Genomic DNA, 12,537 nt, shown 5'->3' with positions numbered 1-12,537 from the left:
CGGCTGGGACATTCGCGCCGGGGGTGCCCAGCTCATCGCGCTGGTCACTGGGCTGCAGCAGCTGGGGGCTGTGCCCAACCCTTGGAGCTCTGCTCTCTGGTGGGAAATCCGCTTTACCAGCGCCATTAATAAGAACATAAGGCCGTGTCCCCGTCCGCCGCTCATCCCCGGCCCGCTGCAGGACACACTGCCCAGCCCGCCATGGCGGCGCCGCCTTCCCGCGCGGCCCCCGCCGGGCTCTGATTGGGCGGGCGGCGCGGGGGCGGGCCCAGCGGGCCGGAGCCGCGCTGTGATTGGCTGCGGGCGCGGCGGAAGAGCGCGTTCCCCAGGAGACGGCCCGAGGGGAGGGGGCTCCGCGCCGGCCTGAGGGCGGTGGGTGCGGGCAGGGGCCGCGGTCACGGGAGCGGGGGGCAGCCGCTGCCGGGGCGCTTTGTGGGGACAGGGAGGGTGATGGCCCTGCCCTGGATCCCTTTGAGGAGAGGGAGGGAGTGAGGCGAGCTGGGTGCCTGGGGAGGGACAGGGCTGGAGGGCTTTGCCCCCCCTCGCCGGACTGAGGATGGGGAGGCGAGGGAGGCGCTGAGCTCCTGCCGTGCTCGCGGTGATGCCCCGGGACTGCTCCGAGGGCCGGCGGGGGGTGAAGCCCAGCGGGAGCAGCGGGTTCCCATCGCCGGCGGCCCCGGGGGGCCGTGTGCCCTGTCCCCGACACCTGCTCGCAGCCACGGGACACAGCCCCTGCCAGCCTGGTCTGGGACACACCTTTATCTTGTCCGGCTTTAGTTCTGTAATTGTCACTCATAGATGTTTCGGGAGAAAATATGTAGAAGCGCCCAAAACCCCTTTATTGGGACTGGTTGATTTTGAGCCTGTTCTCTGATTAGGCAGAGAAAGTTTCTAGATTATTTGGGTTGTTACAGAAAAGGAGTAATAATTTTGGAAGAATGTGATGTTGGAATTCCTGTATTTAAGAATTAAAATTTATCTACTGATTTGCTCTTTGGGAAATGTATGGCAGCTTAGCAATTGAATTTGTATTAACACTAAGTCATATTATTCCTTAGCACTTTGGTCAAAAAGAAGAAATAACCACTAACAGCTGAAACATACAGATTGTCTCTTCCACTCTGGCTAGGCAGGAACAATGGAGACATCTGATGGAGAAAGTTTGGGTGTAGCCACGTGAGTATGCTACATTCTCATGTGTCAGATTTTAAATAAGCTAATTAAAATATCTTGATAAGAATATAACTACATGAATAAATTTACACCACGCCGTTTAGCAGATTCTGCCTCCTAGGAGAGCAAAGGTGCAGAATGCAAAGCTGCAAGAGGGAATAACATCAGTGCAGAGCTGAGGTGAAGTCAAACTAAATATCACTGTGCTCAGGGTAGCTCTGCTGAGGAATCAGACCAAGCCTTCTAAGGCTGGAAATTGCTTTTTCTGGTGTTTGTTTTAAATTCAGAATTTATCCTTTTCAAGAATATTTGTTGTCTTATGTTGCTGATCCTGAGAGGAGACTCTTCCTCTGTGTTTGAGTGTTCTTCTAAAACTGGGCCCACTCACAGGTGACCTCAACCAGATTTCACATTGGCAGATGCTAAGATGCTGCTTCACCCCACAGATGTCTGCCATACTCTCCTAAGAGTTGTGAGAGAAGGGGATGTGTGACTGTGCCTCTGTCATGTGTGGATTTAACTCAGCCTCAGACTCTGAACAACAACCTATGCCAGGCTGCCTCAGCAGCACAGTGTGCTGGCCCAAAATGGGTATTATGAGGTGACAGGGAGTTAAAATCACAGTGTTGGTGAGCTTGTGTCTCTGTAGGTGTGTGGTACAAAGAGATGGAATTGGGTTCTTTCGGAGCAGTTAAAATTCCATTATTTGCACAGACTTAAACCAGGGCTTAAATGAACACTTTAATTAAATTAGCACTGTTAGGATACGCTGTAAAACTCGCAGTAGCATTTATTTGGAGGGGGAAAAAGAGTGGAAATGATCCGTATCAAAGTGAGCTCTGAGCTGCCCCACTGCCGGCCCTGTGCCGCCCTCTCGCGGGCTGCCCCGGGCCTTGGCTCCGCTCATCTCCCAGCAGCAGGAATGTTGTTGCTAGGATATCGCTCACTGAGCAGACGCCTTTTTAAATCAAAGATCTCTTAATTTTTCCTGATCAGAACGAGCCTGATTATAGTTAAACTGTCGGCTAAACTGCTATTGGATTGATTTCACTGGAGTATTCTCTAACAGCAAAGTAACTTTAATGAGCTTCTCAAAACTTAGTCTGAAGGGCTGTCCTATTCTGTTTACTGATGAGAAAGAGACATTCAATTGAATTTAAATGGTGCTTTCACTGATTGAAGCGATTTTTTTTCTTAAAGACAAATGTCCCTGTTTCTTTGAGACTTCTTTCCCTCATGTGTGAGAAAAGTTTGTCTTTCACCCCTTAGAGAAAATAGGAAGAGTTCATCTCACAGTGAAGATGTGAATGCCAAAGACATCCTGTGGATTATTTACTGTGTCTGAACATGTTGCACAATAATAGATCCAGACTCCTGATGCTGCCACCAAAGATTTCTTCCCTGGATAAATTCAGATCCATAATGGTGTTTAATATTTGGTCATGATAGAATAACCTTAGGAGATTATCCCATGTATTTGGATCATGTAAGGATGTTTCTTGTGTAAGAAAAATATTTAAGTTTCTTCAGTTATGTAATACTTGTGTATACATTCAGTTTAAGTTGTTCCACAAGACCAAATATTTCAAAATATTCTCTAGAGTGTCTGCAGGTCTGTGATCACCATGTGCAGGGAAGAGAAGGGAAACTGGTAACAGCTGGGATTTGTGGGTTGGAAAAGGCTTAATTTGCTGTTCTAATTACACCCTTTACATTCTTTTGCACCAGAACTAGAATTACCTTGACGGTAATGCCAGAAAAACAACATTTATTCTTTTTTGCAATTAGGCACCTTACTGGGAGGAAATAGAGTAGAGTCCTGATGAGAATCTCTGTGGAGCAGTCTTCTCATCAGTGCCATGGATTATTTTGTAGGTTGAAACTAGGAAGTTTTTCAGTTATCTTGTAATTACTGGGTTTATTTGTACTTAGGCTTTTGTTAACACTTTTTAATTTTAACTTTAATTTCTGCTGTGGTCAAAATATATATTTATGCAATCCTGTCTTCCTTTGCTTTCAGCTCCACCACTTCTGATGAGTTTGATGCAGTTGTTGGCTATCTGGAGGATATCATAATGGGTAAGGTCTGCAAGTAGGTACAGACAACAACAGGGCTACTAAACATGTTTCCAGCTGCTCTTCTGTTAATTAGCCAACATACAGAGCTCCTGCCTGCTTCATGGAAGAGAGATGCAGATTCTAGAGCCTCAGTTGCCTGGTGATGCAATTGAATCTGGAGAAATGCTAACTAAACTGATTTGGTGTCAGAGTTTGGAAAGCTGTGACTGGTGTCCTTTACCAGTCTTTAAAAAGAAACTTTTTAGTTAAACCTGTTCTGGGAATTCCATGGTGACCTGCCACGTTTATTTTTACTCTTATTTTCTTCCACAACTGGAAAAAAATTCTTTGGCAATTGAAAATTTAATCTGGGGGTTTCACTAATATTTCTAAATTCAATGAAAAAAGAACTTTTGAGTTTTTGTAGGGAAGAGATATTCACTTAAAAAATACAGATGTTTTGCTGACAGTAGAGCCAGAACAAAAGAGGTTCAGAATAAATAACTATTAATAAATGTAGAGCAGGAGGACTGTGTTGGTGATATTTCACCAGCAGCCTCTGTCTTCTTGCAGATGGGTCAGAAGTGGTGCTTTGGCAGCAGCTGTGGTGCTGATGTGATGAAGTCTGCACGTGTGCAGGGCTCTGTGGTTACAGCAGGGAAGCAGAGGACCAGTGAATGTGGGGTTTGTGTTACAGAAAGAATGACTAAACTCGTAACTGTGCTGCTTTTCTGTTATGGCCCAGATGATGATTTCCAGTTAATACAGAGGAATTTTTTGGAGAAGCACTACCAGGAGTTTGATGACTCCGAAGAAAACAAGCTTATCTATACAGACATCTTTAATGAATATGTAAGATACCTTTCCCTGTTTTTCATGTGTATTACTTTTTTTTTTTAATATGTAGTTGTCCCTTTATAAAAGACTGGGCTTACATGGAGCAGATCCCAACATGTTTCTGTCTCCTTCAGAGCATAGCCATGATCTGTGAGCAAGAAAAGCTTTTTCTCAAGCTTTAGGTTCCTTTCTCATTGTTTCACACAAAATTTTCTAGGGATATTTTGGAAGTTGTGTAGCTCTCTTGAATAGAAATTTAGCCAAGTGCTGTAGTAAAGAACAGTTTAGCATGTGTGCAGACGAAGTTTCTTCCTTTCCAGTTGTATTATTTCTTGTATTGGCTAATTCAATCACATTCTTCATGCAAACCATAATCAAGAAATTAGACCAGTCTACTACTCAGTACCATTAAATGAGTCTGAAAAATATTTGTTACTGGATACAAATGGTCAGTGTTTGTTCTCCCCAAGATCCCCAGCAAAAATTGTGCAGCTCTGTGCCTCAGGGCTGGTGTGAGACCAGAACCAGCAACACCCACTGAGGAATCTGCAGTTGTGCCTAGTGAGGATCATGCAGAGTGTCAAGAAGGTGTCAGTGTAAGGATGCTGTTTGAAATCTGCTTCTGAAATCTGTTGTGTTCTTACTGGGGTGGTTTGTCTGGGTTTTTTTCAGATCTCTTTAGTAGAGAAATACATTGAAGAGAAGTTGCTTGATCGGATTCGTGGGTTTGATATGGTTGCTTTCACAGTGTCATTGCAGTAAGTCTCTGCTTTGCTTTTGGTTGAGGAGTGGCTTATGTGCCTCTCAGTTCTTTTTATCTAGATTAAAGCTTAGGTTTGGCTGTTCTCCCTTTAGATAATGGTTCCAATTTAACTCAAAAAAAATAAGTGTTCATGCAGGCAGTGGCTGACCACTTTTCTTGCCTTCAGCATGTCCTGCTACTCTAAATTTCTGAATTGTCATGCTGAAATATATTGTGTTTGAAGGGGTAGGAAGAGAAATCAGAATGAGAACACTGGAGGATTTTCATATTTCTTGTCACTTCAAAGCCAGACCCTTGAGAGGCTGGGTCTTGTTTATCTCTTCCAGGCACTTCAGTAGCCTGGTGGTGTTTCAGTCATGAGGTTAAATTCCTTTGTTGCAGTTTCTGTATAGAGCATTCAGAGAAGAGTTTGGTTTGTGTTCAGCTTTTGCATTGGGTCATTTTACCTTAACCAGCTTCCTGAAGAGTTGTCTTTTAGATCACTGGCTTTCCCCTTGAATAAGAAAATCAAGTGTATTTGGGAACTGTGTATCTTTAAATATTTGAATCTGATTAATTTTTAATGTTTCTTAAATAAACAGGTCTGGTTTTCAAGGACTGATATGATATTCATAGGTCTTGGATTTAAATAAATGTCATAATGTATTTGGATTGGAAATACTTCATGGTAATAGTTGGCTGCAGTTTTGCTATATGATAACCTGCAATAACATTCTTGTTTAAATACTGATACTGTTCTACTTGTCCTTTTTGACCTTGTACCATTTTAAAATAACAATTTTTTCTCACACAATTTTCTCATTCCCCAACTTCTTTTTCTCTGTAGACAACACAAAGATGAAATGCCAGGTGATATATTTGATCTGCTTCTCACATTTACAGACTTTCTGGCTTTCAAAGAAATGTTCTTGGAATACAGAGCTGTGAGTATATCACAATGTTTATTTTCATTGACACAGTCGCTCTTGGTTTTGTGTAGCTCCCCCTGAGAGTGCTAAAGGAAAAGTTACTATCACAGTATTTAATCAAAGGCTGTAACAGAGTCAAAAGAAAAATTACTTCACTGAGTGTCTTTTTGAACTCAAACTGCACATTTAATAATTTCTAGAAAACATGAATGAAGCTGGCGTGTGGAGCAGCTCTTCCTGCTGTTGTGAACTTGCTGCATTTGTGAACGTTGTTTTCCAAATGAACAGAAGGGAACACTTTTTCACTGTGACAGTCTCTGAGCACTGTGAGAGTTACCTTGCCCAGAGAGATTGCAGAGTTTCCATCCTTGGAGATATTCTAAAGTTGTCTGGACACGGTCCTGAGTGACCATGCTTGAGTGTGGGGTTTGGCCCAGATGACCTCCAGAGATCCCTTTCCATCTTGGCCATTCTGACTCTATAGTATCTTCTTTTATTTTTTATTCATTTATTTTAGTCTTTCCAAAATTAGCTTTTTAAACCTCTTTCATTTGTTTTCTCCTCCTCTCTGGAGGAATAAACAAAAGTGCTAAGATTTTTGGATGAGGATTTTACTAGCAAAATGAAAATCAGTGCTCTCCAGTGTCGGTCCAGTCGTGTTTGACAAGGAACAAAAGAGTCACAGTTGTAGTTATGCCCCTGCCCCTTCCCCATCCCTGTGAATTCTGTGGAAATGGGGACAAGCTGAAGAGAAAGAGTCAGTCTTTCAGCAGCAGGAGGAGTTTCAGTTGGGATTTGTAGATTGGGGTCTCCAAGAGGCAAACGACAGGAGCCAGATTTCAGTAGATCCCTGAGCCCCTGGCACAGCATTCCCGACCAGGTGCAAGTAAGATTGCTCTGATATGGGCAGACACTGGCAGGGTGACAGCCCCCTCACCCCTGGGATTCCTGCACAATCTGCTTGGGTTCACATTCAATCACAGATGCTCAATTTTATATTGGTTTGATGCAGCAGAGAGTGTACTGCCTGTTTCATTTTTTGAAATGCTTCTTCCAAATCATCGTGGAGTCACGGATTTCTTTTTTTCCCCCATGTTTCTAGGAAAAAGAAGGACGAAGTCTGGATTTAAGCAGTGCGTTAGTGGTGACTTCATTAAACCATTAAACAAGTCATTCTGAAGGGAGTTCTGTTGTATTTTAAGCAAGGTCTGTTCGAATTTCAGAGGTGAAAGGCAGCGATTCCCGAGAGACGGCCGGAGCAGAGGGGTGGGGACTCAGCTCCACAGCGGCTGTGAGGGAGGTGGGTGTGCAGTGGGGCAGGGCCAGGACTGTGGGTCCCTCTCCAGGGGGTGAAATCAAAGCTTTCTGGAAATTTCTATACTCTTTTACGAAGTGGATGGACAAGACTGTGAGACGTAGTCTTCCTTTCCCCAGCTCTACCCAAACTTCTCTTTACGTGTCTGCCAGGATCTTCTTAGAAGCTGCCGTGGTTTGTCTGGGCAGTTTTCTGCAGTGCCCAGCAGCTGCTGCTGCTGCTGCAGGGAGCCTTTTGCACTCTGATATAAAGTGCCTGAGCTGCAGTTTGAGCTCCTTGTTCTTTGTTCTGTCTCTGCTGAACACAGAGAACAGTTTATTCTGTCTGTTCCTGCAGCACCATTGCTTAACTGGAAATCATCCAGTTCCAACCCCCCTGCCATGGGCAGGGACACCTTCCACTAGACCAGGTTGCTCATAATCCCATCCAGTGTGGCCATCTGGCAGTAAAAGATGCTCAGTTCTCAGGGATGTGGTTATAACTGAGAAGTCAGTGTGTGCAGGGAAGTAGTTTACCAAGGCAAAATTCATGCTGATCAGCCATCAGCTGCTTTTTAAGAACAGCACATAATTTCTTTGGTCACATCCTTCCCAGAGAGATGCAGTTTCTGGAGCCTTGGTTGCCTTGTGATGCACTTGAATCTCGATAAATGCTAAATTAATTTGGAATGTGTCAGAGTTTGGAAGGCTGAGACTAGTGTCTTTCATCAGTGTTTATAAATAAGCCTTTTATTTAGACCTGTTCTGTGAAATTCAGTAGTGATCTCCCATGTTAATTTTTATTAATTTTATTTTTTAAATTTTCTTACTGTTCCTGTTTTATATATATATATATGTCTATATATTCATAATTGTGGAAATTTGACCCTTGATTTACTCACTGACAAGCAAATAAAGGCAGATCTGTCATGGGCCAATGCCATGTGTCCAGTTCCTTTTCAGTTCTCACCTTCCATCAATGCAGTTCCACTTCCTGATCCTGCCTCTGCAGAAAACCTGGGAAAACTTTTCCCATGCAGAGCATGCAGTAAGATTTGCAGTGTAGCTCACCACACACCACTTTTTGAACTCACTGAATTGACTTTTGCTACCTTATTCAAGGAGGGTGTGAATGGAAAAGCTGCTCTGCCTGGCTGGGCATCACTTCTTGTTCTGACAAACACCCAAAAGGTGAATTTGTGGTCTGCAGCACAAGAGAGCAGCATGGTTCTTCCCTTTCCCGAGGCGCTGATCCTGCCTGTGTTCCCAGAGCAGACTTGATTGTAATTTCTGAAAATGACCTGCAGCTAATGGGCAGAATTAACTTGCTGGTTAATTAGGTGAACTGAGGAGTGTGTGGTGCTGAGCCAGGAAGAGGGAGTGATCAAAGCCTTGGCACCTGGTTTGTGTTCTTGTGGTCTTGGATGCACACTCTGAGCGTGTGTGTGCATAAAGCAAAGAGAGGTGAGCCCTGTGGACTTGTTCCTTCCATAGCCCACATGAGCCAAAACCCACATGGAGTGGGAAGGAACAGCCACCTCTGCAGTGACATCTCTGCTGTCCCTGACAGCTCTGTGTGCTGCCTCCTCACAAGACAAGTTTTCTCATGACAGACCCCACTGCTGGGTTTAGGAATGTTTTTATTTAAAGCATAAAATTTATATTCAAATTGTTAGAAATCAATACAAGAGCAGTTATGCCTGCTTCCTTTGCTTCCCTTCCCGTCTTCCAGCTCTGCCACTGTTTCTGCATCCTGTTAATTGCATTACTTACACTGTAGCTGTGAATGAGCAGAGAGGGGAGCCTGGGCTTGGGTTAGTGAATTTTAGTGTTGGACTGTGCCAAATTGGCTGAGCCCCCTCAGTGGAGCTGCTCCAGCAAGGATCCGGATGACCCCCGGGGAGGAGCAGGAGCTGCGGCCCCGGCGAGTCCGTGTCCCTCAGTGGCGATGCCGGGGAATGACGCTGGGAGCATCACCGGAATCCACAGGGCAGCATCCACATGACCCGGTGCTGACCACTGCTGCCAGCACAGGCTGGTCCAAAACGAGCCCCGGTGGCACACGAGGCTCCAAGCCACCAAGCCTGGCACAAGCTGGCGCGGGGTGCCCGGGCTTTGCCGTCCGCTCCTTAGGCGTGCTCAGTCACTTGGCTGGTGGCCGCGTTGCTGCCGAGCCCTTTCCAGGCGCGGAAGCTGAAGAAAGTGCTCACCGCGTAAGTGATCATGGTGACACAGGCGAAGAACTGGAAGAGGAGCACATCCCAGGCGTGACCACGGCGGCTGCCGCAGCCCCCCGGCCCTCCCCTGCCCGCCGGTACTCACGGAGGCGGCGGCTCTGCGGTTGTAGTCCCACTGCCGCCAGGACGTGGGCTGCACCGCGGCCGCGCACGTCACGAAGGCGGTGATGTACAGCACGGTGGCCACGGCGTTGTAGATCATCAGCTGCGGAAAGCAAAGAGAAGGACCTGAGCTCTGGGCTCAGGCTCGTGCATGCTGGGGAGAGGCAGCAGCAAAAGGCTCGGGTTCGCATTCCTCCCCGTTCCCTAGAAGAACACACTAAATCCTCCCCAGGTTGTGCTGGGCGGTTCTCGGATGACACCACAACTGCAGCAGCTGGTGGCTGTAAGTTTCTGATCTGAGCATTTTCCAATCAATTCAAGGGCAGAATGAAACAATGTCACTGTGCAAAGTGCAGGGGACTTGGCTCCATCCAAGAAGAGACAAACCTTCCCAGACTATCTTTCCCAGACTATCTTTCCAAGATGTTTCCCTCTTGGAATCTCCCCCCTCATTCCCTCTCAGCTACGCACCACGAGGGGCCAAGGGATCATGTAGAACTTCTGATGAAGCTGCAGGAGGTAAGTCACGAAGAAAAGGAGTGTTAGTATCCAGAAGAAGAGGGACACGAACATCACCCAGCCGTATGCCGCATGGAGGTGGTACGTTGTGGCAGCGATGAGAGACCACACCAGTAAACCGAGCACCTGTGGGGTGAAACGGGGAGCGTGTTCGGGGGCTGGTTCCTGCAGGGGGAACACAGAGCATCGCCCACAAGCCCAGGCACACCAGCACCAACAGCAGCTGGGTTCCCCTCACTCCAGGAAAGCAGCGGCACACTCGGCAGGAGAAGGGCGCCTTGGAAAGCCGCTGTGCCCCTGTGTAAGCCCGCACCACTTATTGTCATGGAAGAAACACAACAGCCTTTGTCCTGCCCGCGTCCAACGCCCTGGTGCTCGGCTGCCCCGACAATGCCTCCTTGTCTGTCACATCCATTTCTAACACTCGTGATCGCAAAATATGTGCTGGGGAGAAGCATGTAGAGGGGACTCCTGCAGGAGTGGGAGGTGGCATGTGTGAGCTGCCCCGCTCCGGCTGCTGGCGGAGGAAAGCAGGTTCAGCAGTCTGGCCTGAGTAAGGGGCGGCAGAGGTGGGACCAGCTGCAGAGTTGTGAAGTCTTTGCTGCTGTTCTGCCATCTCTGTTTCCTGACGCTCTTACAAGGCACCCCCAGCAGCATCGTTCCCGGCCCCTTCCCTGGGCGTTTGTCCCTGTGTCACCAGCAGCTCAGCCGTGCCCAGGGGCTGGAATCTGGAGCCAGGTCTGTGCCAGCTGTTTCACAGTGGCTGCTCAGGGCACATCCCACAGCGCTGCCCCGAGGAGAGGGGAGCAGCGAACAGGCTCCCACAGCAGGGCGGCACCATGGGCAGCTCACAAGCGGCTCAGAACGCAGCTGAACACCCACCCCCGTGCATTCATGTGGCACCCACGGCCCCGGGGAGAGCACCAGAGGGAAAGCTTATTGTGGTTGCCTCCGATGCTGAAGCAATGGGGAGGTGATGTTGCTGCTCCATTTGATGGTGCAAGGACCCTCGGGCTCCTCTGAGAGCAGCCGCCAAAGCCTGGGAGGACAACCTGGAGAGCTGAGAGTGTTCCAAGGAGCATGAGAGCCTCAAGAGCAACCCCAGCACACCTCACCTGGAGTCACTGGGCTTCGCGCACCCCACGACCCACTGGCTGTGCCCTGCGGAGATGCGCGCACGGATCAGCCCGTGCCAGGCACTGGGAACCGCCCGGCACCGAGCGGAGTCACACCGGCAAGGGGTGTGGGGACAAGAACCCGACTTTTCCTCTGGCTTTGCGGAGGAAAGGAGGAGAGAGGGGGCTGCACTGTCTTAGGCATGGGGATTAATTAGGCTTAGCGGAGATGGGATCGGAGTGGCAGCCAAAGAGAACCCGGGCTGTTTCCAGCTGAAGAAAAGCACCAAAGGGGGTGATGCCCTCCCCGCTCCGCCGTGCCCCCTCCCCGGTACTCACGGCCTGGGCGCCCATCAGCCCCCCGAGCGGCGAGAGCAAGAAGGAGCCGTCCAGGCCGGGGGGGGAGCCCGGGGAGGCGCTCCGGGAGCGCGCGGCACCGGGCAGCCCCGCCATGGCCCCGGCACGGCCCCGGCACGGCCCCGGCACGGCCCCTCCGCGGGCGGGGCGCGGGAGGCTCCGGGGCGGCCGGGCTGAGCCCCGCGGCTGCCCCCGCCCCGCCGCCCCCGGGCATGCGGCGGAGCCTCGGCCCGCGCTCCCGGTGTCCCCGTACCGGGGTACCGCCGTGCCGGCCCCTGCTCCCGGGTCACCGCCAACCTTCTGTGCGGCCGTGTCCTGCTCCTGCTCACCGGGGATATTTGGTGGCACCCGGCGCATCCTGGTGTAGTTCCTCTGCGGGGGCCGGGCGACACGCGTCTCCTTGTTAAATCCTGGAATAATTTTGGTTGGACGTGATCTTTAAGCGCCTCGTTCCAACCTCCTGCCATGCAGCGACACATTCCACTAGAGCAGGTTGCTCCAAGTCCCTGGCTTTGAACACTTCCAGGGACGGGGCAGCCACAGCTTCTTCGGGCAATCTGCGTAGTACCTCATCACCCTCCGCTCCAGGAGATTCCTGTCAGCCCGTATCTCGGGCTTGTCCAAGTCCCTCTGGGCGGCAGCAGGACCCTCTGGACTATCAGCCACTGCTCCTAGTTTGTGCCCAGGGCGGCCCGGGCCCCGTCACGCAGGTCGTTAATGCGGACCGTGGCACAGGGCTGATCCCGGGACTGATCCCGGAGCTGATCCCGGTGTGCCGGCAGGACCACTCGCCTGGGATCTGGGATGGGGTGCGGCAGCCAGGGAGAGTGGGGCGGCAAGTCAGGATGGCCGAGCGGTCTAAGGCGCTGCGTTCAGGTCGCAGTCTCCCCTGGAGGCGTGGGTTCGAATCCCACTTCTGACAGCTCATTTTTGCGCCGCCCGGCGGCCCCTTTTAGCCGGGGAAGGCGGGCGGGAACAAAAAGCCGACAGCGGAGCAAAGGCGCGCGACTAAAAGCAATCAATTAATTTACTACAGCGAGCGTAGGGCAAAAGGTGCTGTCAGAAGTGGGATTCGAACCCACGCCTCCAGGGGAGACTGCGACCTGAACGCAGCGCCTTAGACCGCTCGGCCATCCTGACACCGCTGGGCGGCCGTCGCGGCCCGTGCTACACTT

General features: G+C 49.7%; 2 protein-coding genes and 2 non-coding genes across 4 annotated transcripts; 2 read left to right on the top strand and 2 right to left on the bottom strand.

Moving 5' to 3' along the window:
* Positions 1 to 307: 307 nt before the first annotated feature.
* Positions 308 to 6,912, top strand: ARL2BP (ADP ribosylation factor like GTPase 2 binding protein). The gene is made up of 7 exons (XM_058846399.1): positions 308 to 372; positions 1,059 to 1,176; positions 3,194 to 3,252; positions 3,977 to 4,083; positions 4,741 to 4,826; positions 5,658 to 5,754; positions 6,842 to 6,912. Exons 2-7 carry the CDS (start codon positions 1,139 to 1,141, stop codon positions 6,902 to 6,904), a joined length of 450 nt encoding a protein of 149 aa, XP_058702382.1. The 5' UTR covers positions 308 to 372; positions 1,059 to 1,138; the 3' UTR covers positions 6,905 to 6,912.
* A 1,746-nt stretch (positions 6,913 to 8,658) lies between these two features.
* Positions 8,659 to 12,115, bottom strand: PLLP (plasmolipin). The gene is made up of 4 exons (XM_058845935.1): positions 11,345 to 12,115; positions 9,843 to 10,016; positions 9,355 to 9,474; positions 8,659 to 9,275 (listed from the first exon to the last, which is right to left on the bottom strand). Exons 1-4 carry the CDS (start codon positions 11,717 to 11,719, stop codon positions 9,162 to 9,164), a joined length of 783 nt encoding a protein of 260 aa, XP_058701918.1. The 5' UTR covers positions 11,720 to 12,115; the 3' UTR covers positions 8,659 to 9,161.
* Positions 12,116 to 12,201: 86 nt separating this feature from the next.
* On the top strand, positions 12,202 to 12,284 carry TRNAL-CAG (transfer RNA leucine (anticodon CAG)). The gene has a single exon. It is a non-coding gene; the product is annotated as a tRNA-Leu (tRNA).
* Positions 12,285 to 12,419: 135 nt separating this feature from the next.
* On the bottom strand, positions 12,420 to 12,502 carry TRNAL-CAG (transfer RNA leucine (anticodon CAG)). The gene has a single exon. It is a non-coding gene; the product is annotated as a tRNA-Leu (tRNA).
* Between the last annotated feature and the right edge of the window lie 35 nt (positions 12,503 to 12,537).

Source organism: Poecile atricapillus, chromosome 10 (genome assembly GCF_030490865.1).
Source record: "Poecile atricapillus isolate bPoeAtr1 chromosome 10, bPoeAtr1.hap1, whole genome shotgun sequence".
NCBI lineage: Eukaryota > Metazoa > Chordata > Aves > Passeriformes > Paridae > Poecile > Poecile atricapillus.
The sequence above is the reverse complement of the archived record's forward strand: the minus strand, read 5'-3'. Positions and strand labels throughout refer to the sequence as shown.